This window comes from Ambystoma mexicanum, chromosome 5p (genome assembly GCF_040938575.1).
Source record: "Ambystoma mexicanum isolate Mex_15411 chromosome 5p, UKY_AmexF1_1, whole genome shotgun sequence".
In the NCBI taxonomy this organism is placed as follows: Eukaryota; Metazoa; Chordata; class Amphibia; order Caudata; family Ambystomatidae; genus Ambystoma; species Ambystoma mexicanum.
Genome location: NC_090930.1, coordinates 1,020,987,252 through 1,021,013,015, shown reverse-complemented (window position 1 = coordinate 1,021,013,015; position 25,764 = coordinate 1,020,987,252). Strand labels below are relative to the sequence as shown.

Below are 25,764 nucleotides of genomic sequence, written 5' to 3'. Positions count from 1 at the left end.
CCAGGATTGGCTGGTATCATTGGACCTTCAGGATGCTTACTTTCATGTGCCAATCCAAATCGAGCACAGAAAGTACCTAAGGTTTGCGATTGTCAATTCTCACTATCAATTTCGAGTTCTGCCATTCGGATTAACCTCCGCCCCAAGAGTTTTCACCAAGTTGATGGTGGTGGTGGCAACGAGTCGCGGGAGAGGGGGGATTCATGTCTACCCCTATCCGGACGATTGGATGATCAGGGCACATTCCTCAGAACAAACCCAGGATCATCTGTCCAAGACTTGTCACTGCCTTCACAAACTAGGGTTTTCTCTGAATTTAAAAAAGTCAAACATGATACCATCACAGAAATGCCATTTTATCGGAGCGGTCCTGGATACTTGCTCGGGCAAAGCCTCGCCTCCCGAAGAGCGAGCTCACCACATTCTGTTTATGGTAACAAAATTCCAGATTGCCCAGTATCTTCCGGCCTTCGATTTTCTCAGGTTGCTCGGTCTGATGGCATCCTGCATTTTTCTGGTGCCGGAAGCCAAATTGAGGATGAGATCCCTTCAATGGGCTCTCAGGACTCAATGGTCCCAATTCTCAGGGGAAATGTCAGATCGTTTGTAAGTTCCAGCCAAAGTAGTACGGGATCTACAATGGTGGGCTTGCAGACAACATATCCTCAAAGGAGAATCTTATTGGCAACCGTGGCCGGAGATAACAGTAGTGACGGATGCCTCCCTCACGGGGTGGGGAGCCCATACCAACAATCTAACCATCAGCAGTCGTTGGTCTCCATCGTAGTCCAAACGACACATCAACCTTTTAGAGCTGAGGGCGATCAGACTAGCGCTGAAAGCCTTCCTGCCCTCGGTACGGGGAAAGCATGTCCTGATATTGACGGACAACACGGTGGCCATGTACTACCTCTACAAAAGAGGAGGAGTGGGGTCATTACCACTGTGCAGAGAGGCAATGCAGCTCTGGTTCTGGGCAATACAAGAAGGGATCTCTCTATCAGCAATTCATCTAGCCAGAGTGCAAAACACAGCAGCGGACGCTCTGAGCAGGCAGAGCACAGTCTCCCACGAGTGGGAACTAGCTCAGGAGGTCATTCAAGAGATCTTCACCCTTTGAGGAACCCCTCAAGTGGATCTGTTTGCGACTGTTTCCAACCAGAAGTGCGAACTGTATTGCTCAAGGGAATTTCCTCTGAGGAGCTCTAGGTGACGCGTTTGTGGTGGACTGGGAGTTTCCACTCATGTACGCATTCCCTCCAGTCCCTGTGATCCCTCAAGTAATCTGGAGGGTGTGAAAGTTCAGGAAAACCATGATCCTAATTGCCCCGGATTGGGCCAGGAGAACGTGGTACCCGGACCTTCTGGGCATGTCCATCTGCCCTCCAATACGTTTTCCAAGAAGAGAGGATCTTCTCTCACGAGAGGAAGGTCATGTTCTCCATCCGGAGGTCAACACACGCAATCTTCACGCATGGCTTCTGAGAGGTTGAGATATAAGGATTGGGATCTTCCGGATGACGTGATGGAGATTTTGCTTGCGGCCAGAAGGCCAGCACCCAAATCTCTGTATCGGTGGTGTTGGAAAAAGTTCAGTAGCTGGTGCAGAGAAAAGAATGTGGACCCGTTTCAATGTAATATCCCCACAATTGTATCTTTTCTATTACATTTAGCTAATCTGGTGCTCCAGGTTGGTACTATAAAAGGATACTTAGCAGCGCTATCCATTTTCAAGCGCTCTTCAGAGGAAGAGTCTTACTTCAAGATACCTTTTAATAATTTAATTATTGAAAGGTCTAAATAATGTATTTCCACCAATACCTTTTCAAGTTCCAGTGTGGGATTTGAACTTAGTTCTGAAATTCCTCACATGCATTCCATTTGGGCCTTTACACTCTTGTCCGCCAAAGGCTCCTTACTTTAAAAAAATACTTCTTGTTACATTGACATCAGCCCGCATTGTTTTGGATTTTCATCTGTCACGAAAAATAACTTTGCCTACTTTTTACCCTCCTCCGCATGCAAGCAAAGAAGAGGAGCCACTACATAGACTAGACCCCAGAAGAGCCCTTCATTTCTATATTTCAAGATTGGCAAAAATACATCAGTGTGATCAACCTTTTGTTAGGTACACTGGCCGCAAATTGGGACTTGCTGTAACTAAACAAACATTATCTAGATGGATAATTTTGGCTATAACAGAATGCTATAGATTGGCTGGGAAAGAACCACCAGATGGACTGAGAGCTCACTCAAACAGGGGCATGGCAGCTACAACAGCACTAAAAAGGGGTGTCCCTGTACAAGATATTTGTGCAGCAGCCACATGGTCATCCATGCATACTTTTATAAAACATTATGCCCTGGACTCGACTTCTCAAGGAAGTCTGTTTGCTAAATCTGTTCTCCATTTTGTACACGATTAGAAAAATTCTGTACTCCCACCTCCTAGACAAAACTGCTTTGGAAGTCTATCTAAGATGAGGAATACGTGGGAGGACACAATCCATTCGAAGAACAAGTTACTTACCAACTGTGATGTTCTTTCAATTGGATGTTCCTCCCACGTATTCCTCATCGACCCTCCCAGCCAACCCTGCAGTACAGTTTACGTGAATTACACTCTAAATTCTTTTAAGGCTTGGGTCAAAAGAGGCACGCCCTTTAACTATAATACATGGACTACAATATACAAAAAACAGAACTGAAGCCAACGGGCGCGCTTGATGCATTTATACAGCGGATGACGTTGGTGCTCGGCGGAGGCCGCCGAAGGACATCGATGCTGCGACCTGGAGAGGAACGCCCTCTGGTGGAGAGAGACCGAAAAAAAAATGTCCAAGGCAGCAAAGCTTAAGGAAAGGATATATCTGAGATGAGGAATACGTGGGAGAAACATCCAATCGAAAGAACGTTACAGTTGGTAAGTAACTTGTTCTTCTGATTCCTTCAAAGGAGTTCACTTTATAACCCTTAACACAACCATCTAAGTGTTGGGGGAGTTTTCCTAAAGTCCTACTGGCAGTAAGACTTTAGTAAGCTATCACAGTGGTTTGTAGATCAGCCACCCCCCAACTCCTAGCATCAGTCTGTACTAACTCGGGTATCTTGGTAGGGTGGCAGAGCAGTCTGGCGTATCTTAAGGGGAAGCTGTGAGCTGTAGGTAAGTACACTGAATCTAGTTAGACAGGCACAGCAAAAAAGCACTTAACACTTATAGTTGTAAACAAAGTATATATTATATGTACACCAGAATCACTTCAAATATTTCAGACATTAATACTAGAATACTTAGGAATACTTGATAATACACTTCAAAGGGCATTTTCACTTTTTGTTTGTTTGCAGTTACATTTTAGCAATGTTAGAAAGGCAAAAGACAATGTTATCGTATTATTAGTTATTACGCACTCATGCAGTTTTCAACGGTTTATACAGTAAAGCATTTACTCTGCAAACACATATAGTAAAGTCACTTAAATGGGGCAAAATGGTTAGCTACTGTAACATAAGCTTCGTTCATGGTTCTAGAGATTGTTGTCTATGCCTAGTAAGTCCTTTAAGTCCAAGAACGCAACCCTAGCTAAAGGCAGTTCGGAGAGGGCTTGAGGTCTTGAAAAGCAGCGGATTACGAAGAGTTCATATGGATTTCTTCCAGTTTCTAGTGTTATTGAAGCAGCAAATTAACAACAAACAAGGTAGAGATTAAAACGGATTTGAGAAGGCGACACAAGCAGCAACTTGGGTCTGAGGTAAGAGGGGGTTGCCCTGGACACCTCTACGAGCACTCCAACGCTCTGGAGTGGCTTCTTGGAATCAGGTAAGCAATACCTTTTTCCCCATAGTACCTTAGGCTAGAAGAAAATGTTTGTGCTGGATGCTCCGCTATGGTGCATCTCTTTACCCGACCTCTGGATTCCTTGGTCTGATGACTGAAGCAGGACAATGTGCGGGATCTCTTTGCAGCAGTCTCGAGGGAGAACCTGTAGCATGACTTTCAGTAACTTCTGGGACACTGCGGATTTGGCACCTTTTCTGCAGCACCAACAAAGGACACTGATCGCCCAGTCAATCTTCTTTGCTTCCTGGAGTCCCACGCTCTGTTGAAGGGGTCTGGGCAAGTTGGATCAGATCTCTAGGGTGCCCTTACGCGTTTAGCACAGATTTGGATGGACTCCACCTTTCCACGATGAGTCACTCGACATGGGCAGCAGGTCTCCTGGTATTGGGGTTGCGCAGGTTTGGAAACAGAGGACCTCATGGGATTGCTTGTTTCAAAGTTAGTCTTGGGACTGGTTGTTCCCACCAGCCAAAGGGAATGAGTCGTCCTCTTCGGAGCTCTGCTGTCTCACAGAAAACGAGGTTAGGACAGGAGTGGTTGCTTCACGGTGTTGCAAAGGGTCTGCAGGCGTCTCTGGTCGTCTTCTTCAGTTACTTCAGCTTCCAGTGGTCGTCTTGCTTTTCACTCCAGAAGCCTCCCCTTTTATACAATTCCAGCACACACTCCTTTCCAATCTCTCTGAGCATTTTACAGGAAGGGGGCGTTTGACTGTACAATCAGGACAGCCAAACCCCATGTGGGAGCAGGACCTATTCAGGCACTCGGACAGACAAAGGACAAGGCAATGCAAAACTCCTCCCCCACTTCATGCTTGCCCAGACACTCTGGAGCCTAGGCAGGGATACCCAAAGGTTCCGGCCAAAGGCAAATTACACACAGACCTCCCCCTCCCAGAATGGTAGAAGAAGGGCTAACAAAGAACAACCACGCTAGTAATGTTGAAAGAAGGGAGGTCCCAAGTTGGTACTTGGATGCCCCTATTGTGCACTACTGAGGCTATTGGCATAGCCTGCGGTATAAATAAATACACAGTAGTTGACAGAACACGTCCACTGCCACCATCCATAACTAGGTGATTGTCCAAGGGACTAAAGTCACAGGAGCAGAGAGAAGTGTGATACTAGGTATCCCTTTGGCACTCCACTGAAGGTTGTGTGGGCCAATCTCTCAGACTATAGAGTTTTGGGAGCGATTCTAAGTATTTCTCTAAACTTAAGAACTTTAGTCACTTGAGGATATAGAAAATTAATCTTAAAAGAGGACCCTAAGCATCCCCAGAAACACTGCCCATAAGGAGCTGTGTGCTGCAGTTGTAAAAACACAGATGCCTTTGAGAGCTATGGAGCTGACAGACACCATAGTACAGGTAGAATACAAAGAAGTTCCAACAGACAGAGCCCACAAGAATGAATGCGTAGAAAAAGGCTCCACTCATTCAGGATTGAAAGAAAAAGGTCCAAAAGTCCAGCAAAAAGTGCTGGGGGTCCCGCTAGGAAGGGGATGAAGCATACAAATGAGAAATCTCCCTAACACAAAGTTTTTCAGGCATTCACATACCCAGGTAGCCCAAGGGGTACCATCCTACTTTTTGTGGTCTCTGAATCTTTTAAGGTATTGAGAAGGAGTCTTCCCAAACCTGGCTATAAGAGCCTGCTTGACTAGTTCATAATCTTTCCTGTCTTTAGCATTCAACTCCATAATAGCATCACAACCATTCTGGGGGAGCCTAGACATGATCCATGCAACTAAATAATTCCCACAAATATTCTGCAAACCATAGATGAATTCAAATGTACTTAACCAATCCAACACATCAAGTTTAGGATTATACATACTTACAGCCTCTTTTGGTAGGGGAGGTTTCTTGGGACTAGTAAACCGAGAAGACCCTGTAAAGGAAGCTAAATCAAGAGACATCTTTTTCATATCCTACTCATTTCCCTTTCTCTGATCCTTATCTCCTTGTCTTTGTCCTCAGATTTCACTGCACGTTTCTTGAATCCTAGTTCCAGTCTCATTCTTTCAAGAGAGATATTTTGGGCTGATATTGTGACCCACAAGGGTCGTGATAGGAGGTTGTTGATGTACAGTAGAAGGTTGTGGAGGAGGATTGCTCCCCCCTTGAGGATCCTCCCCACTTTCTGACCCATTTGGTAGATTTAAGCTAAGCTGTGAACTATCATTCTCCTCAATTTCCTCCATATCAATGCTGGAAGTAGCGGTTATCGGCCTACGTCCTGGATTTTTTGCGATTTAACATCTTTGTAATCAACTCATTTTTTCTTCGCTTTGAACTCAGTCCTCACCTTGTTCTACATACATATTTCAATTATTCCATTGTAAGTGGAGTAAGGGATTGTTCATTAAAATTATCAATTTCTGGCATTTTTGTCACAAGTTCCTTTACTTTTTGGTGGAGCTAGTCTTGTGGATGGTTTATTTGGATAGTTTATTTGGGCACAAGTTCAACCAATAGTCACTGTAATCCACTCGTCACCAATCCCTCCGCCTGCCACCAGTATTGGGTAAGAATTTGTAGAGTCCAACTAATGTGGGACTTTATAAGACTTCTCTCTTGGCATTAGGTAAGCTACCTTTTAAGATACGCCTGTACTACACAAGTTGGTAGAGTGACTGAGCAGCCAGGCTTAATTTAAGAGGGGTAATTTGAGCTGTAGAGCTCTACAATGAAATCAGTAAATACAGGTAGCCGAGTAAACTCTTACACACTTAAAATTGTAGTGTACATATTTATACACAGACATGGATAATTAGACCATCTTTAAAAAGCCGTAACTGATAGTTTCATTAATATAAAAGTTGGGATTCAGTTCAACAAGAGCAATAAAATAGGTAAGTAAACTTTTCTGCTAAACATATTTCAGCACACTGAGTGTCATTAAAGGGGTCACTATAGGCCCTTATTTGTGATCACCATTACAATATTGAGTTTCAAGGTCAGAACATACTTTGTAAGTAATAATACAGGTAGTTTCTCCCAGAGGGGATGTAGGCAATCTTTTATCCCATCAATAATAGTGTTCAACAATTAAAACCTGTACGCTAACAAGTACTGCCAAAGCCAATATGTTCAGGATAGGAGCCTTTAGGGAGCTTGGACAGCCAAAGTCAATGGGCCAGTTCAAAGTTCTTATACACTTTTCTTAGAACAAATATTTTAAAATAGTGAGTAGCTCAGTGGAAAATCACAGAAGCTCAAGAGGAGCCACCTTGAAGAAACGCAAGCTTGGAGGCCGGTGCAGGTGACTTGATGCCAACTGAAAAGGGTTTAAAATAGCACTCCCCAAGCTTGGAAGCACCACAAATGGCAAAAGGTAGATGTGCCCCAAGCACCACAGTACCTGAGAATTGAATTGGTTGCAGCTGGATGCCTTCCAGTTGCAGTGTAGCAGACCCTTGTTTTTGAGCATGGGGTCTGGCAGTGATTCACATGCTCATGAATATTCCCCATCGTCAGGCCGGCAATCCTCGGTAAAAGAAAAAACTGTTCCACATTCATTTACAAACTGTATTTCTCCTCTGAACCAATATCTGTACTCTGGGCCATACTGCCCCCAGCCAATGGCTGCCCTCTCCCTAAGCCACACCTCTGGCAGTCATCTTCAGATTTTTAACGCACGTTCAATTGTTGGGAGTCCTCGAGTTTTGCTCCGTGAGCTATTCAACGTTTATTTTCTGCGTTTTCCTATTTTTGTCAATCCAAGCCAGTGTGCTCGTCTCTTCATCGGCCGACAAGCAGGGAACCATTTATCAGTGAATTTCAGTGCCCCACAAGGCCAAGGATCATTGAGTTTCGTCGAAGTTTCCTGAAGGCCATCGGGCCGACTCCGAACCCCGACCAGGTTGAAAGAGAAGAAAGAAGGAAGCTCCCTTTTCAGGCTATGCTCCAGATACGGACTGCGGTACGTGTTTGTGGAGGACAAACACCTTCAGTGCCTCTACTGTCTTCACCCGGATCACAGAGAGGGAGATTGCGAAATCTGCCTCGGGTTCTCGAAGAGAACAATGAAGGATCATCACAGTAGACTGGCGGTGTGGCTCAGCACCAAAGGCCTTTGTCTCCAAGCAGGATCATGATCCTACCACGACCGGCCGGTCCGAGGAGAAGGCTTCTAAGTCCGTTGAGGAAGCTACATCCGTGGGGGCCCAAGATAAGGCCAAGCACTGCAAGTCTGTTTCCGTCGGGGTCACCGCAATGGGCAGGGCGCAATCAACCTCACCATCTGCCTCCATCTCCAGCCATTGATCCAGCTCCTCATCGAAGAGGAAATCGTCCAACCTGGCTAAACTGTGGGAGAGGTCCGAGAAGCTTATGGTGCAAGAAAAGGCGGCTGGCCTGCCCAAGAAGGCCTAGGCGACGCAAGATTTATCGCCGTCGGCAATCGCAATGGTGGCAGCCGCTCTCACGGAGGCCAAAGTGGCTGACCCCAACTACACCCAGGGTATCCCTACCCCCGAGGTGGGAGACCTCGGCAGTGGCGGTGGAGAAGACACCGGAAAGGAGGATGCTGTCGCTGAGCCCGGCTCGACCCCTCAGGATGCAAAAAAGGGGCGCGAGGAGGCCTTAGGCCTACCACAGGCCGTACCCCAATACACAGATGTTTCTTTCTCAGACGAGGAGGACCAGGAGTCCACGCACACGATGCACGACGACTTGGGGGATGACGATGGCAGAAACGACGGTGCAGGGCCTAGTAGGCCTACCGCTCGGACTTCACCTAGAGATGCATCGCTGGACATCCTTTCGAGCCTACACACGTTGGTGTCAAAAATCCAGACAAGGATGGCCCCAGTGACCCTAGCCCCAGACCAGCCTCTGGCGAAAAAGAGGAAACGACAAAACCACCGCTGCCGGATCAGCCTCCACACCAGGTGCCCTCTGTCCCTCTCCCCCCCCTCGCCCAGAGGGACCCAGGCACGGGGATGGATATGGCGACGATCGACAACAGCATCGTCATAGCGGGTGGATCATCGCAGCCGAGGGCATTCCCACTGGATGAAGTGGGGTTGTTACATGCCATGCTCACCAGAGCATCAGAGCTCTTCCATCTGACAACTGAGACCAAGAATCAAGGTTTCCTCAACCAAGGAAAGCCAAAAGAAAGACCATTTGGTTGACATTTGGAAGGAAGGCCTGGCACTATTGTAGAATTCCGGCCCCAGCCAAGCAGGATAGGCTAGAGAAAAAGTACTGGGTGCCGGAGTCCACACCCAAGTGCTTACGGTTGCAAACGTCCCCGGACTCGGTGGTGTCGGTGGCTGGGAAGAAGAGATAGTCCAACTCATCATCTTCTGTCCCTCCAGACAGCGAGCAATTCATCTAGCCAGAGAGCAAAACACAGCAGCGGACGACATTTGGAGAAAGGTCCAAAGTTGGACGACATTTGGAGAAAGGTCATATACTCTGCGGTCGACCGTCAAGGCGGCCAACGCACTGGCGATCCTGGCCAGGTACGATAGGGAGCTGTAGTACTAACTGGCACCAATTCGGTAGTCCCTGCCCGACGACAAGCGGGTGGAGGTGATTGCACTCCTCCACGAAGGTGGGGGAGTGTCTTCGGACCATGCCGTCACGGTGGCCCTGGACATCGCCGACACAGGTTTCCGACAGATGGGGAACGGTGTCTGCCTCCTTCGTCGAGGCTGGCTGGGGGCCACCAATTTCCGCCAGGTGGTCGAGACGAGGCTGCTGGACATGCCGTTCGATGGGGATAACCTCTTCGGGAAGGCAATAGATGAATCCTTGCATGACATCAAGACGTACACAGAGACGGCACGTGCCTTGGGCACTCTCCAGCACCACTGCTCTTCCTTTCCGCCTCTGGCGGAAAGTCGAGCAGATCAACAAATGGTTTTGGTGGAAGCTCTTTGTTGTACGGTCAACCCTTCCAGTCTACGACCCAGGATGCCTACAAGAGGCTGTTCCAAGGCTTTTGGTGGAGGGTTGTCGGCACCATCTGTTAGGCAGAATTGCATGCAGTACCCTCTTGGACCACCACATACAATTAGGACTACAGGTGTAAGCAAAACCAACCTTTGGTATAAGTCTGTACTACACAGTTTTGTGGTAGCGAGCTGAGCAGCCAGGCCTATCTAAAGAGTGATTGTGAGCAGTACAAGAGGTTACACGGAGGTCTTACAATCACGGTGGTTCAAGTAGACACTTACACTCAAGGTTTCTTGGTAAAAAAACTTATTAATTTATTACACAATCATTTCGAAAACATTTACTAGAAGAAGGCAACTTAATATTATACACAGATACACTTCAATAACAAACCAAAGAGTTTCTGAAAAAATTAGGCTCCCCTGAAATAGGAGCAAAATGGCATTTGTTACTTTCAACTGGAGTAAAAAGGCACAAGTTGGCAGAATCGATCACCAATACTTTCTTAGGCAGTGCAAATAGTTTTAGTTCACTAGAGGACTCGATTCAGCTCAATAGGCCTTGGCCAAAGTCAATGGACTAGTGTATTGGATAGGAAAGAGCAGTTCTTGAAGTAAACGGTAAAGTCTTTGCAAAAGTTCTCAGAAGTAGTTTGTACAAAAAAGAATCATGTGTTGGGTTACAAGCTGATTAGGCTTGCAAGTTGGGAAAGTTTCACAAACTTTCACCGCAAGAGATGCGTTCTCTCAATCAGGTTGGCACAGTGCTTTAGTATGAAGCAAAAGATGCATCTGAAGACGTTGGTTCCTGGCAGTTTCTGCAGATCTCACTGTTCCTGAGCCTCAGTTGTGGAGACAAGTGGGAGGACGTCGGGGGACTCCTGCACTGCACGGGATCGTTGGGAAACGCTGATAAAATTGAGTCACTTCAGTTCGAGTAGCTGTAATTCAAGCACACAAGCTGGTGTCCTTCCCCCTGGTTAATCCTAACCAGCTTTGAGAATGGTATCCAGGTGGTTTGCGAGTTGATTGCCCCCACCAATTCAAAGGAAGTCCTTGAAGGGGCTTCTCTGTCGAGATGAACTTGGTAATTCGGGCCTGCAGCAGGGCTTCACCGGGCAAACCAATGGTCCATGAGTTGCAGCAGCCGTCCTCTTCCAGCTAGTCTTTGGTTCTTTCGTTCCAGTGGTCGCCTCTGCTTTCCTTTCCAAGAGACTCGCCTTTTAAATTGTTTTCTCCCACATTCCAGCCTCGCTGCCACTCAACCAGCGGGATGGCTGTCCTTGCCGGACAGTCAGCCAGCCAATCACGCCTGAGTGCATTTGGGTCTCCTAGGAAACTAAGCACAGGGAGTTTTGGGCACAGCCCTCACTTCCTGCCCACCCCAGACACTCAGACGCCAAAGGCGGTCTTCAGTCCTGAAGCCCACCAAAGGCATAGAAACAAAGACACCTTGGTCGCTGAGACAAATACTAGAAGGACCTTTCCAAAATGAAATGGTGAAAAAAGACGACCAGGACCTGTTAAAACAAAGGGGCTTAAGGCGCCATCTTGAAAAACATGGCTCCCGCGGTGTTGGCGGTCGGGAAAAATCATGGTAGTTCGTTGTAAAACCACTGCCACCAGCCATTTCGATAGAAAAGGGTAGCATTTTACTGCTACATGAGTTTCCAGATACAGGGGATACTAGGTAGCCCCTCCAGCACTCTATAGGAAGATAGTGTGTGCTGGGTCTAGGAATTTAAAGACTAGTAAAGTCAATTTAACCTTACCTTCTCTGGGAAACAGTTGTTTATCACAGAGAAGGTATTTAAACCTTTGGGAAGTCTAAAAAAGACATCCCTTTGTCACTGCACTGAGGGTGCTGTGTAACACACATGAAAAGATGCCTATGGAGTTATCTTAAAACTCCATAATCAAAGAACACAAGAGCAAAACCTACATCAAAATACATGAGTGGGGAAAAAAGGCTCACACACTTTCCAGGTAAAAAAATTCAGCAAAGTTGCTGGAGGTCTCTAAGGCGAATGGAATTAGCACATCTTTGAGAATTCTCCCTAACAACATTGTCGCCCCCAAGGTGGAATGCAGGCGCCGAAGCAGGACTTAACGGGCTAGGACGTCGGGCTGCCACCCATGCACCCCAGTGGCAGGCCAGTTGACTGGGTTCATCAGCGAGTGGGAAAAGATCTTCACCGACAGATGGGTGCTGGACGCTCTCGCGCACGGACATACCCTGGAGTTTCAGCAAAAGTGTCAGCTGATCCCTCTAGTGGGCCGGCAGGAGCGCAGATTCCTCTGTTTCTGCTAGAGCTACAGGCCATGCTAAAGAAAGGGGCGTTAGAGCTAGTTCCAAAACGACACCGGGGCTCTGGAGTATACTCCAGATACTTCTTGGTCAAAAAGAAGACTGGGAGCTGGAGGCTCATCCTAGCCCTGCAGCGTCTTAACAAGTTCATCAAGTCCCAAAAATACAGGATGATCACGTTGAAGCACATGCTCGGCCAACTGAAAAAAGGAGACTTCTTGACGTCTCTGGATCTGGAGGACACGTACTTCCAAGTCCCCATTAACAGGAAACATCGAAAGTGCCTACTCTTCATAGTGCAGGGAAGACACTACCAATTCAAGGCTCTCCCTTTCGGCCTGAAGTCGGCTCCCATAGTGTTCACAAAGTGCCTGGCACCAGTGGTGGCCCATCTACATTTACAAGGGATACAGATGTACCCGTACCTCGACGATTGGCACATCCGGGACCAGTCACGAGAAGTCGTTTTCGAACACACAGAGAGGATCGTCCAGCTACTGACAGGGCTGGGGTTCTTCATCAATTTACCAAAGTCCTGCTTGACGACGTCACAGAGAGCTCTATTCCTGGGAGCCAGGCACAACACGGTCGCCTGCCTAGCGTTGCCCTCGGAGGAGAGAACAGCAGCCGTGCTGTGGAAGGTGCAACGGCTGTTGTCACTGAAGACCGCCACAGTGCGGACCATCAAGCCGCTGCTCGGCATGATGTCGTCATGCATCTCCCTGATTCGACTCTGCAGGCTGCGGATGCATCCTCTTCAAGAGTTCCTAGACGCCGGCTGGATACAAGTGTAGGGAAGCTTCGCGGCCAAGATCCCTCTTGACAAGGAGTTCCGTCGAGCAATAAGGTGGTGGAACGTACGCTCCAACATTGTCTGGGGCACACACAGGGTTCCAAAACCCCCCTTACCAGGAGACGGTCACCACCAACTCTTCCTTGGAGGGGTGAGGAGCCCACAGCAGATGTCTGCATGCCAGAGGCCTTGCCTTCCGGAGGAGAAGGATGTCTACATCAATATCTTGGAGCTGCAGGCTGTGTTCTGGGCCCTCAAGTCTTTCCTTCCATCCCTGAAGAGCAAGGTGGTGACTATCTTCACGGACAACACCACCACAATGTTCTACATCAGGAAGCTGGGGGCACTCGACCCCCAGCGCTCTCCAGAGAGGCACAGAACTTGTGACACTGGGCCGTCGTCCAGGTGATGGTCCTCATACCCTGTCACCTGGCGGGAGTCAAGAACACCATCGCCGACTGTCTAAACGGGGAGTTGCGCTCCTGCCACAAGTGGGAATTTAGGCAGGACCAAGTGGACGGCCGCTTCATCAAGTGGGCCAGACCCCAGATCGATCTGTTTGCCACGGGGGCGATCTCCAAATGGCCGAAATTTGCCTGCCGATTCCACCAGCCGAGGAGTTTGGGGGATGCATTCTCCTTCCCGTGGGACAGCCTGTTCTGTACACGTTTCCTCCACTGCCTCTCCTGCTGCGAGTCATCAGTCCACTCAAACAGTGCCATTGCAGGATGATACATGGCCTAGGCAGATTTGGTACCCGGACCTTCTCAGCCTGTCAGCGTCGCCTCCGGTCAAGCTGCTGGTGGTCATGGATATACTCACCAGAGAAGGAGGCACAATCCTGCATCGCGACCCAGGATCGCTGAACATGAGGGCTTGGCTCCTGCAGCCCTAGAGATTGGAGGATACGAGTTGCCAGCGGACTGCAGGGAGGCCCTTGCCGAGGCCAGAGCATCATCGACTGTTAAGTGCTACTGTCACAAGTGCAAGCGTTTCGCTATGTGGTGCCGGGCGCAGAAGATCAACCCTCTGACTGTCACGGCACCTCAGATTCTTCCTTACTTGTTGTCCTTGGCCATGGCTAGGCTGGCGTACGCCTCTATCAAGGTGCATCTGGCGGCTATCTCCCACTACACCAGGTCTCCAAGACAATCTTCTCTGTGGTCCCACTGTCTCCTCAAGTAGTTCCACAAAGGACTGTTTCGATCTTTCCTGCCGGTGAAGGCTCCTGCCCCGGCGTGGGAACTCTACGTGGTGCTGACGAAGCTCATGGGAGCCCCCTTCAAGCCTATGCATCAGGCGCCTCTCAAGTTCCTCTCATGGAAATGGCTTTCCTTGTGGCCATCACCTTTGCTAGGAGGGTGGGTGAGATGATAATAATGATGTGTTATTTATATAGCGCCTTAATTCAAAGCGCTTTACAGGGCACATATTTACATCCAATGAGATCCAGGCCCTGACTTCAAGAATTGAGGGTGGTTCTGCAGTCGTATCCCTCCTTCATGACAATGGTTCTGTTTGGAATTCCACCTCAACAAGCCTTTAGTGTTACCTGCGTTTTTTCTGAAGCCTTTGTGAACGACTGAAAGGGCTTTGCACTCGCTGGACGTTACTTGTGCTCTGAAGTTCTATTTGGCGTGCACAAAGAGTTTTCGGAAGATGTCTCAACTGTTCCTGAACTGTGGTCCTGCGAACCATGGGAATGCCTTGTCCAAGGCTTCCATTTTCAGGTGGCTCTCCCGCTGTATCTATGACATCGGTTGGCCAACCGTCCGAGAGCCCATTTACCAGAGCGATCGCTGCAACAACGGTGTTCCTGTCTGCTGTGCCCTTGCTGGATATCTGCAGGGCTGCTACGTGGAGGTCCACGCACACCTTCACAAGATTCTACTGCGTCGACAGGAATTCCAGAGAGGAGTCCAGAGTCGGCCAACCAGTGCTACGCAACCTGTTCGCTTGAAGGTGAGCCTGTTCCAGAGGTAAAAGTTCATTGTTTCTGTTGAGCCCTGCCACCTTAGTTATTAGTTATTCCTGAGCATGTGAATCCATGCCAGACCCCAGGCTGTTGAAGAAACAAGTTCCTTCTGTAACTATTGTTCTCCAGCATGAGTCTGGCATGGATTCACATGCAAACTCTCCCTTCTTAGCCCTCTACGGCTCGTCTTGGTCATACTACCAATTTACGTGCTTACCAAATATGAAGATGGCTGCCAGAAGAGGGGCTTAGGGAGAGTGAAGTTATTGGCTGGGGGCAGTATTACCCAGAGTACAGTGATTGGTTTCGAGGAGAAATACAGTTCGTAAGTGAAAGTGAAACTGTTTTTTCTTTTACTGAGGATTCCCAGCCTGATGGGGAATATTCATGAGCATGTGAATCCATGCCAGACCCATGCTGGAGAACAATAGTTACGGGTAAGTAACTTGTTACTTCCTGGTCCTTGGTCGTGGTGACGAAAGGGAGGACGTATGTCAGGCTACTGCAGCATCACTCGAGAGAGGGACTCTGCAGCAATGGATTCTCTTTGATTCACCTGCCTTTTGTGGTTCTGGCGCCTTTTTCTCAGCGCCAAAGAACAAACTGCTCCAGTTGGAAGTTACTTGATCCCTCGGTCCTGGACTCTGGTGAGGTTCCTGCTTCTGTAGGGTCCTCTGGATGCCCATGAAGTTTTGGCTGGATTCACACTTTCGAAGACAATTCACTCGATGATGGTCAGGGGTCCGGGGCATTGGGATTCTCATGAAGCTTGTCTCAAGGCTAGTTGGTCCCACCAGCCCAAGGGAGGAAGTCGCCCCTTGCTGGACTGCCCAGTTGAAACAAAAAAGTGGACAGCACAGCTGCAGGGTTTCACCCGGCACTTTGCGTTCCAGGAGGGTGCTGCTGGCGTATTTTCACATATTCTTCGTCGGATGTTGTCCTCCAGTGGTTGGCTCTGACTCTAGTCCCAAAAACGTCATCTTTTAAGCAAGTTCCCATTCATTCACAGCCCTAGGGCTGTCAATCACCAAGCATGGTGGCTGTCCTCACAGACAGCCAGCTGGCCAATCAGAACTGGTTTCATTCAGGCACACCTAGAGACAAAGGACAGGGAAGTTTCCGGACCCTCCCTCACTTGCTGCCTTTCCAGACACACTGTAGCTAGGGCGGGCTAGAGGCTGAAGCCTGCCAAAGGCAGAATGCACAAAGGACTCAAACCCATTCAAACAGAGTAAAAGCCCAGAAAGAACTGACAAATGGCGAAAAATAAATAATGGGTCCATTTTGGGAAAATTGTCACCCTTCGGTGCTGTACTGCAACTGAGAAATCAGCCTGCAGGTACATGGCACAAAGGTAGTAAAAAGGAAACCAGTGTCACTAGCCATTCAAGTTAGTGTAACAAAAAGTTGCATGAAAAGTGGCATAAGGAGTTACCCACACACAAAGTGTAATGAGCCTCTCTGGGACAGGAGACCAGTGTTAACCACAATAGAGTGTACAGTGCTAGGCTCAAGGTGAGTCCTGGTTATCACACCACCATCCCATTTTAGGCCTGCCTCTTCGCATCCACAGACAAAATGATGGCCCAAAAGACAACGGCTCAGAATATGACTTGTAATAGTAATTCAATTACTTCAATGTTGGTACTTTAGGCTACTAATGCGTTAAAACTGGCTGAACAACTGTTGAAGCCAAAACTAAATTAAGACTGCCACCAGCCTACTACAAAGCACAATTGTTGGGTGGTAAAATCACCTAGGGGCCAACACGGGGTGCTTAAAAAGCACCCTAATCATGGGAGCCATATACGCTAAGATAGGACGGCACATCAAAAAGAGTTACAGTGGAAGGAGGATTTATGTAGATTACTCTTTGCCACAAAATTAAAGCGAGAGAAAAACCAACAGTAATGAGCAAATCATTTAGGGTTAGCATAAAATGGGACAGCAGACTCCCCCATCCCCAAAATGTAGTTCTGCTCATCAAACAGTATATTTTTCAGTTAATATACTTGCAGACTTCCCTTTATTTTGTGCTAATGTCACTCACTGTACCTTAGTACCTCCCTTACTCGCTGCTAAGAGCAAGGCCAGAGTACTGACTGATGGGCACTGTTGTGAGAGTCCAGACCAACTGACTGACTGTCTTCACAAGTCCTCACCATAGGACCGTAGAAAAACCTTCTATCAGTAGGGTGGCTATAATTTTGCAGTGGGGGAGGTCAAATGATAGGTATGTTGTGCTTGAATCAAGCAATCTTTTTTTTAGTCATCTTGTTCATGGGTTGTGCACTCTAAGGTAAATCAGAGGATATGGTTTTCCTTTTAATATTCAACTTCCTTTCTGTTTGTAGTTTTTCTGCTCCTCTAAGAACTGAGATTTGCACATTGTGTTCTTCCTTGGTCCTTAGACCATTGACACCAGAACAACTATTCTGACCAACTGATTAAATTTTACTGCACCACTTAGTCTTATACATTTTGTACAGTATGACTGATCCAATTTTTCATTTTAATAATGTCTAACATTTTCTTACAGGTAAATGAATCAAAAACCATTCTTAAGCTTTGTGATTTTGGATCTGCTTCACATGTTGCAGATAATGATATTACACCATATCTTGTGAGTAGATTTTATCGAGCGCCTGAAATTGGTAAGTTATGAAACATGCATATTGTTTTACTTTATTTACATGATAACCAGGAAATGTACCTCTTGGATTCTGAGCGCAAGACCTTGTATGATGCTTCACAATTGTTTGTATTTTCACATCAAAAATACAAATCTCTTTTTCCCCATTTGTATAGTCTGACCACCTCGGTATTGAATTCACTAATTAGGCTAGTTCTTACAAGTTCCTTTCAGGCTATAGAGGTCCTTGCTTCTGTCCAGACATTGGAAAGTGCTGAAGGTTAAGCTAGTTTACCTGCTGCTTTCATCTGCACCTAACTTAACAAGTATTTCGAAGGGATTGTGTCCTCCGACGTATTCCTTATCTTGATCTTGATAGATTACATCCCAGCTTGCTGGCCTCGGAAATGTTTTCAGTAGAGGGCGCTGCGCGTCGACATCCCTCGAGCTGGTGTCCCTGGACAGCCTCCGTCTCGGCGCCAAAGTCATCATGCGTATAAATAGACTTGCGCAGTGACTGTTGCTCAGTTCCGTTTTTCCGCGCTTTGTGGGCCTCAGAATCATGTTGCTCAGATCTTTCTTCAAGAAGACTAATCTTATTCTTCGAAGATATCCTCTTTATTCATTGGGTTCCTCATCCAAACCGTCGACCCTGCGGACCGGCTTCAAAAAGTGTCATGATTGTGGGAAGAAAATGTTGTTGGAGGATCCTCACAGGATCTGTTTGTGGTACCTGGGATCAGAGCATCACTGTTCGGAATGCGAGGACTGTATGTCCATGACGGCGAAAGCCTTCAAGGAGCGTAATGGGAAGCTAGAAAGAGGTAAGACTCTTAAAACTTCTACTCCCTCAAAAGTTTCTTCGGCAGAGTCGAGACATTCGTCTCCTCGCCGTCACAGGAAACATTCCCGTTCAAGATCTCGAAGCGGTTCCCATCAGTCTTCAAGATCGAAACATTCAAAGAAGAGGCGTTGTAGATCTCCCTCTTCGTCGTCTTCTGTCTTCCCGGAAAGGGTCACCTGCCCCACCAAACACAGCTCTCCAGCTAAGTGGGAGGAATTCCGTATGAAAATGCTTAGCGTCTTCGAGAAAGTGGCCTCGACCCCCGCGGAGATGGCTAAAGGTGATACCCTGGGTGAAGGACCCGAAAAGTCAAAACGCTGCGAGTCGTTGCACCCGGCGAAAGAAACTACCCGAGAGCGTCATGAACCCTCGAGTAAAGTCAGTAAATCTGCGTCTTCGACGGCGGCGTCGAAGGTTTCTTCGACTCATAAATCTGCGTCATCAACGCCTATGTCGAAGAGTCCGTCGACGCATAAATCGGTAGCATCGACACCGTCTTCGATGCCACTGTCGACTCCCATAAAAGACAGACCTGCAACTTTCACTACATCTCAGACAGTGGAGGTGTCGAGGACTTCGACCATAACGTCGATAACCTCGACAACTCCGAGTGGGATTCTGATCCTCTCGAGTACTTTGAGGTCTCCCCAAACTTTTTCGATGCCTTTTTCGGGTTTGTCGAACCCTTTGACTTCTATACCAGAAGAATTTATCACTGAAGACAACAGGTTAAAAGATCTTCAAGACTCTTTACATGAGGCAAGTGGTTTAGATACTTCCCCAGAAGTAGAGTTTGCTAAACCAGATCCTGGGGGAGCATCCTGAGACCCCTTATAGGGTTCTGATGGCTAGAATAATAGAACTCATGGGGTGGTCTACACCTTCACCTTCTTTTCAGCAGGATGGCCTTACTGAAATTTTAGTTAAGGGTCCACAGGAAGATCCTGTTGTTCCCTTTCATACTGCTCTCCAAAGAAAGATGATCTCTGCTAATTGGGAAACTCCTGAGGGTTATCCCTGCAGTTAACAAGAAACTATCTGCCAAATACAGGGTATCTGCTTCAGATCCTGAATACTTGAGCAAACATCCAACTCCAGAGAGTTTGGTTGTACAAGCAGCAACTTCATCTAATAGTAGATCTGCATACCCTACTATTCCACAGGACAGGGATGATAAAAGGTTTGATGCATGTCAAAAAAAGTCTTTTCGGCATGTAGCATGGCGCTTAAATCTATTAACGCCACTTACACGCTTACAAGATTCAGCCATACACTTTGGGAGTGTGCTTCATCTGTGGCTGACTGTCTCCCAGAAGGAGAGGAAAGGGAAGCATTTTTAAACATCATTAAAGATGGGAAAGATGCAATGTGCGAATCCCTTCAAACAGGCATTGATTCTGTTTACAGTATCAGCAGGGCCATGGTGGCAAGTACCACAATCCGCAGATTTGCGTGGTTGCGGAAGTCTGTTTTTGCTCCAGATGTACAAGCCACACTTTTGAACATGCCCTTTGACGGCACTTCTTTATTTGGTAAGGAGGCTGATGACAGCCTGGAGAAGTTACAAACATCCAAGGCAGCAGAGAAATCTCTTGGGGCTGCAATCCGACACACTCCGAATCGCCCCTCAGGAACATCCTGGAGGGGTAGGTCCTTTCGCTTTTACTCCGCATTCAGAAAAGGCAGAGGACAGCCAGCGCAAAGGGGCCAGAAACGATTCACACGTGGTGGACGGGTTAAAGGTACAAAAAACGCAACAGCAGGTGCCACTTTACCTTCGACATCTGCGTCAGCCGCTTCTAAACCCCTCTGAGGTCGTTCCTCACAAGACACCAGTAGGGGGGGAAGGTTAACTCAACATCTGGCGGAATGGCAGGCTATTATGTAAGATGCTTGGGCATTGGAGACAGTTGCCCAAGGTTACTGCCTGCCTTTTCTACACACTCCTCAGAGTCCTCCACCGGGGAACAACTCTTTGACGTTTCCAGATCCGCTCCTTATGCAGGAGATTCTAGACCTGCTAGAGAATGGTGCCATAGAACCGGTACCTGCAGCGGAGAGGAACAGGGTTGGTATTCCCCCTACTTCCTTGTACCGAAGAAGGACAGAGGACTGAGACCCATCTTGGACTTACGAGAATTGAACAAATTGCTCAGGAAGGACACGTTCAAAATTGTAACTCTTTCTCAGATACTTCACCCTCCAGCTTCAGGACTGGTTGGTATCTCTAGACCTTCAGGATGCTTATTTCCATGTGCCAATCCATCTCAAACACAGGAAATACCTGAGGTTCGTAATTGACAACTCTCACTATCAATTTCGAGTTCTGCCATTTTGGCTGACCTCCGCCGAGGGTTTTCACCAAGCTAATGTCTGTAGTGACTGCAAGTCTAAGGAGGGAAGGGATCCACGTCTACCCCTACCTGGACGATTGGTTGATCAGAGCAGTATCTTCGGAATAAGCACAGATCTAGCTAGATTATGTGTGCCACTTCCTTCACAAACTGGGCTTCTCCCTCAACTTAAAGAAGTCACAGATGATACCATCACAGAGGCTCCAGTTTATTGGAACGGTCCTGGACACTTCCCTGGGGAAAGCCTCGCCACCAGGAGTGAGGGCTCAAGATATTCGGCATATGGTCACCAAGTTTCAAAATGCCTAACGTCTTCCAGCCTTTGACTTTTTGAGGTTGCTAGGCCTCATGGCATCCTGCATCTTCCTAGTGCCAGAGGCTCGCCTGAGAATGAGATCCCTCCAGTGGGCACTAAGAACCCAATGGTTGCAATTCTTAGGAAGAATGACAGATCTCCTTCAGGTCCCGGACAGAGTGGCTCGAGACCTTCAGTGGTGGGCCTGTCGGAAGAACATTATGAAAGGAGAACAGTTTTGGCAACCATGGCCGGAGATAACAGTAGTCACGGATGCCTCACTCACGGGGTGGGGAGCCCATAGGACGACTTGACCATCAGCAGTCGTTGTTCTCCATCGGATTCCAGACTACATATCAGCCTGTTGGAGCTGAGAGTCATCAGACTGGCGCTGAAGGCTTTTCTGCCATCTGTACAAGGGAAAATGCCCTAATAATGACGGACAACACAGTGGCCATGCACTTCCTCAAAAAAGGAGGAAACGTAGGATCACTGCCACTGTGCAGAGAGGCGGTGCAGCTCTGGTTTTGGGCAATTCAGGAAGGAATCTCTCTATCGGCGGTTCACTTAGCCGGAGAGAAGAACTTGACAGCGGACGCTCTGAGCAGGCAGAGCACAGTCTCCCACGAGTGGGAGCTAGTTCATAAAGTCCTTCAAGAGATCTTCGCCCTTTGGGGAACCCTTCAAGTGGATCTGTTCGCCACCAGTATCAACAGGAAGTGCGAACAGTTTTGTTCAAGGGAATTTCCCCAGAGAGGCGCTCTAGGGGACGTGTTCGTAGTAGACTGGGAGTTTCCACTTCTATACGAGTTTCCTCCAGTCCCTGTCATTCCTCAGATGATCAGGAGGTTGAGAAGATTCCGGAAGACTATGATCCTAATTGCCCCGTTCTGGGCCAGGAGAACGTGGTACCCGGACCTTCTGGACATGTCCATCTGCCCTCCGATTTGTCTTCCGCAAAGAGAGGATCTTCTCACGCAGAAGGGAGGTCAGGTTCTCCATCCAGACATCAGAACCCTCAACCTTCACGCTTGGTTTCTGAAAGGTTGAGCTACAAGGATTGGGACCTCCCGGATGACGTCATGGAGGTGTTGCTTTTTGCTAGAAGGCCAGCAAGAAAGACTTTATACCGCTGCCGTTGGAACAGATTTTGCAGCTGGTGTAGAGAAAAGAATATCGAACCCTTTTCATACTGTACACCAATGGTGTTATCTTTTTTGCTCTATTTGGCAAATTCAGGTCTTCAAGTTGGTACGATCCAGGGCTACATCGCAGCGCTGTCAATCTTTAAGCGCACTGTGGAGGAGCCATTATATTTCAAATTACCCCTAGTAATTCAATTTCTGAAGGGGTTAACTAATGTCTATCCCCCAAAACCGTTCCAAGTTCCAATGTGGGCCTTAAATCTAGTCTTAAATGTTCTGATGGGTACTCCTTTTGAACCACTCCATTCTTGTTTATTAAGATTTCTCACCCTTAAAAGAATCTTACTAGTGGCTCTAAAATCTGCCAGAAGAGTGAGTGAATTACAAGCTCTATCTTGCAAACCTCCTCATACAATTTTTCACAAAGACAAAGTTGTCTTACAAGTGAAGCTTAATTTCCTCCCAAAGGTGGTCTCTGAATCCCACATCACTCAGAAGATAACCTTACCTTCATTCTATCATCCTCTCCATCTAGGGAAAGAGGAAGAGAGACTACATAGGCTGGATCCAAAGCGTGCCTTCAGGTTTTATATCAGCAGACTTGCGAGGATAAGTCAAGCAGACCAACTGTTTATAGGTTATGCAGGATACAAATTAGGATTGCCAATCACAAAAAAGACCATTTCCACATAGGTTATTTTAGCCATTCTAGAATGTTACAAATTGGCAGGGAAAGAGCCCCCTCAACATTTTAGGGCTCATTCAACCAGGGGTATTGCATCTTCTTTGGCTCTCCAAAGAGGGGTACCAATTCGGGACATGTGTGGCTGCCACATGGTCGTCCGCACATACCTTTACAAATTTCTACAATCTGGATTCCTCCTCTTGCCAGGAGACGAGATTTGGCAAAGCTGTGTTACATTCTGTTCATTCTTAAAGGGAAATATTCCAATTTTACCTCTGCCTCCTCTTTCACACCACTGCTATGGGAGTCTATCAAGATAAGGAATACGTCGGAGGACACAATCCCTTCGAAGAACAAGTTACTTCTTACCTTGTAACGTTCTTTCGATGGGATGTTCCTCCTACGTATTCCTCATCGCCCCTCCCATCCATCCCCGCAGTAAAACTTCCCTTGTAGTTGCAGCTTATGCTCCTTCAAGGTCAATAACCAATTCATGCACAGCTAATTTCAAGCTTCAAAACGGAACTGAGCAACGGTTGCTGCGCGAGTCTATTTATACGCACGATGATGTCGGCGCCGAGACGGAGGTTGTCGAGGGACACCACCTCGAGGGACATAGACATGCAGCGCCCTCTACTGAAAAAATTTCCGAGGCCAGCAAGCTGGGATGTAATCAATCAAGATCAGGAATACGTCGGAGGAACATCCCATCGAAAGAACGTTACAAGGTAAGAAGTAACTTGTTCTTCTCATCAAAATGTTGCTGTGGACGAAGTAGTCGGTTGGCTAACACAATTGCTTGATTACCATAGTGTTAATATTTTCATATTTGTGATAAATCTTCCTGATCTGTGTCAACACCAGAACTTTTTGCTTGGACTGAATTATTTTCGCTTGTCCCTAGGTGAAGTGGAATCTTTTTGCCCTCTCAACTAGTCTTTTACTCTTTGTGGGTGACCTTTTTATGTCTCTCCGTAGTGTTTAATTGGAGTTATAGTTTCCTGTAACTTTTGGGCTTAGGCTAGGTTGCCCCTTTGGGCTTCCCGGTTAACTTATCTTTAATGTACTTGGGTGAACTACTGTTCACAAGGGGTAAAGAGGGATTTTTATCCACTTCACATTTTATATAGTGAGCCAGCACACCCCATCGTATGTGTAGTGCTGGTGGGACACAATGTATCCCCTTGCTTACTTACCTGTAACATTTATGTTACAATTTCAAGTTTAATTGAATGGCTGGTGGCAATGTAACTACTTTTATGACTTTTAGTCCTTATTACTCGCAGGCTGCTAAATCGGCCTCTGTAATGCACAGAAGGGCCACCATTCTGCTAGAATGGTGAGATCCTTCTTATTTCGCCATTTCTCGTGTGCTTGTTGTTTCTGAGGCCTTGCCCTGCCATTGTGGGCGCGGACGACTTCAGTGGATGTTTTTTTTCTTTGGTAGTAATCCTTTGTGTTCCCCGCCTAGACTCAGTGTTTGAGTCCAAAACACTGCAGCCCTTTGTCTTTCGCCTTGCCTGAAAGGAACCAACTCCCAGTGGGGGGCTGGCTGTCCTAATTGGACAGCCAGACAGCCCCTTTCTATAAATTACAGGGAGAGATTGCTTAAATTGTGCTGTAGTTCCTGGAAGATGAAGAAAATACATCTGAAGCGATTTCCAGCGACAAGAGAGCCTGCTGTGTAACTGTAGACTGATGCAATCCTTCTTTCCATTCGGACCTGGGGGTCCCGAACTCGACGACTCCTGCCCGCTGTTGCTTTCTTGGTTCCTATCGCTGGTTATCGAACCGTGCAGGAACTGGCCTGGACTCCCAGCGTCTCTCGTCTTGCTTTCGTTCGCTCTGGTGATCCATGCATAGAGCTAGATTCATCATCGCTGGGCAATTGAGTGGTTGTGGATCCACCTGCGCTATGAGGCTTTTAGCTCCTCACAGTGGCCTTGGTAGAACAGGGCAAGTCTTTTTTCATGGGGCCATTCAGTTTCCTCCACTAGCGGCTTGAACATGGTAAAGTAAGTGACCAGATCTTTGGTGCCCTGGCATAAGGTGAGTAGTTCACGGTCCCTTATTAGCGAAGCCGCCTTGCGGTTAAAGATCTTCTTCCCAAATTCTTGTAGAAACCTGTTCCAGTCGTACAATACGGCATTGTTTTTCTGGACTAAAGGGGCTCTCCAAGCTACCGCATCCCCACCCAGGTACAATATCACAAACACAGTTCTGGCTTGCGCAGCCCAAAACACTGTGGGTTTTGTTAGAAAATGCAGTTGACATTGCATGACGAATATGGACTACTTCTGTGGGTCCCCATGATAGCTTTCGGGTGGAGCCAAAGGTAATGGGGGCTCAGATGTCACTTGCACATTTACCGGAGTTGGGGGTAGATGGTCTTGCCGGTAACGTGCCCCCTGTGCTGTCGGACCCTGCACTTGCGTGGCCAGATCGGCATAATCCTTCTGAGTAGTAGTCAGTGCTGTCTTTAATTCCTTTAACCCCCTCAAGATATCCTCCATAATGGAGTCTGTGCTTCTGTCAGATCCCAGTCACACACAGAGGTAGCATGCACTCTTACATCCCCCCAGGAGTCTCTTGGCATCTGTGTTAGTGATCGCACAGTGTAGCCGCAAGCCAGTGGGGAAAGAGGGTTAGGATCCAGGGATTGGATGGGATGGGTAGGGGGATGTAGGGTAACAGGGTAGAGGGTAAGGAAGATGTTATAGATGGGGATAGGAGTGTTGGGCAAGAGATGCTCCTTAGCTCGTGCTGCTGCATGCTGTGGCCTTGATAACTACACATGCATACTGCACCATACACTCATGCACAATGTGAACCCAATGGTTGCCCCAGAAAATGATCACAGCAAAACCCTCACTGCAATAACACCAGTAAGGCTCTGCCCAGTTGCTTCACTAGGTATCACATTAACCCATTTACCTTACCAGACATTACCAATCCCAGTTGCCTCACTGGGTGTTGTTGGCCTGG

At 47.5% G+C, this 25,764-nt stretch overlaps 1 protein-coding gene across 10 annotated transcripts in view; it reads left to right on the top strand.

Annotated features, from left to right (window-relative positions):
- The window catches only part of PRP4K (pre-mRNA processing factor kinase PRP4K), a 1,306,928-nt gene that overhangs the window by 982,355 nt on the left and 298,809 nt on the right, over nucleotides 1-25,764 (top strand). For all 10 annotated transcript variants that reach the window (XR_011274234.1, XR_011274233.1, XR_011274232.1 and 7 more), the window contains one exon: nucleotides 17,364-17,478. Coding sequence is in view for 4 of the 10 variants with exons in the window: in XM_069613497.1 (XP_069469598.1) it covers nucleotides 17,364-17,478 (115 nt within the window). In the remaining 6 variants the exon portion in view is untranslated. The remainder of the gene's footprint in view (nucleotides 1-17,363; nucleotides 17,479-25,764) is intronic.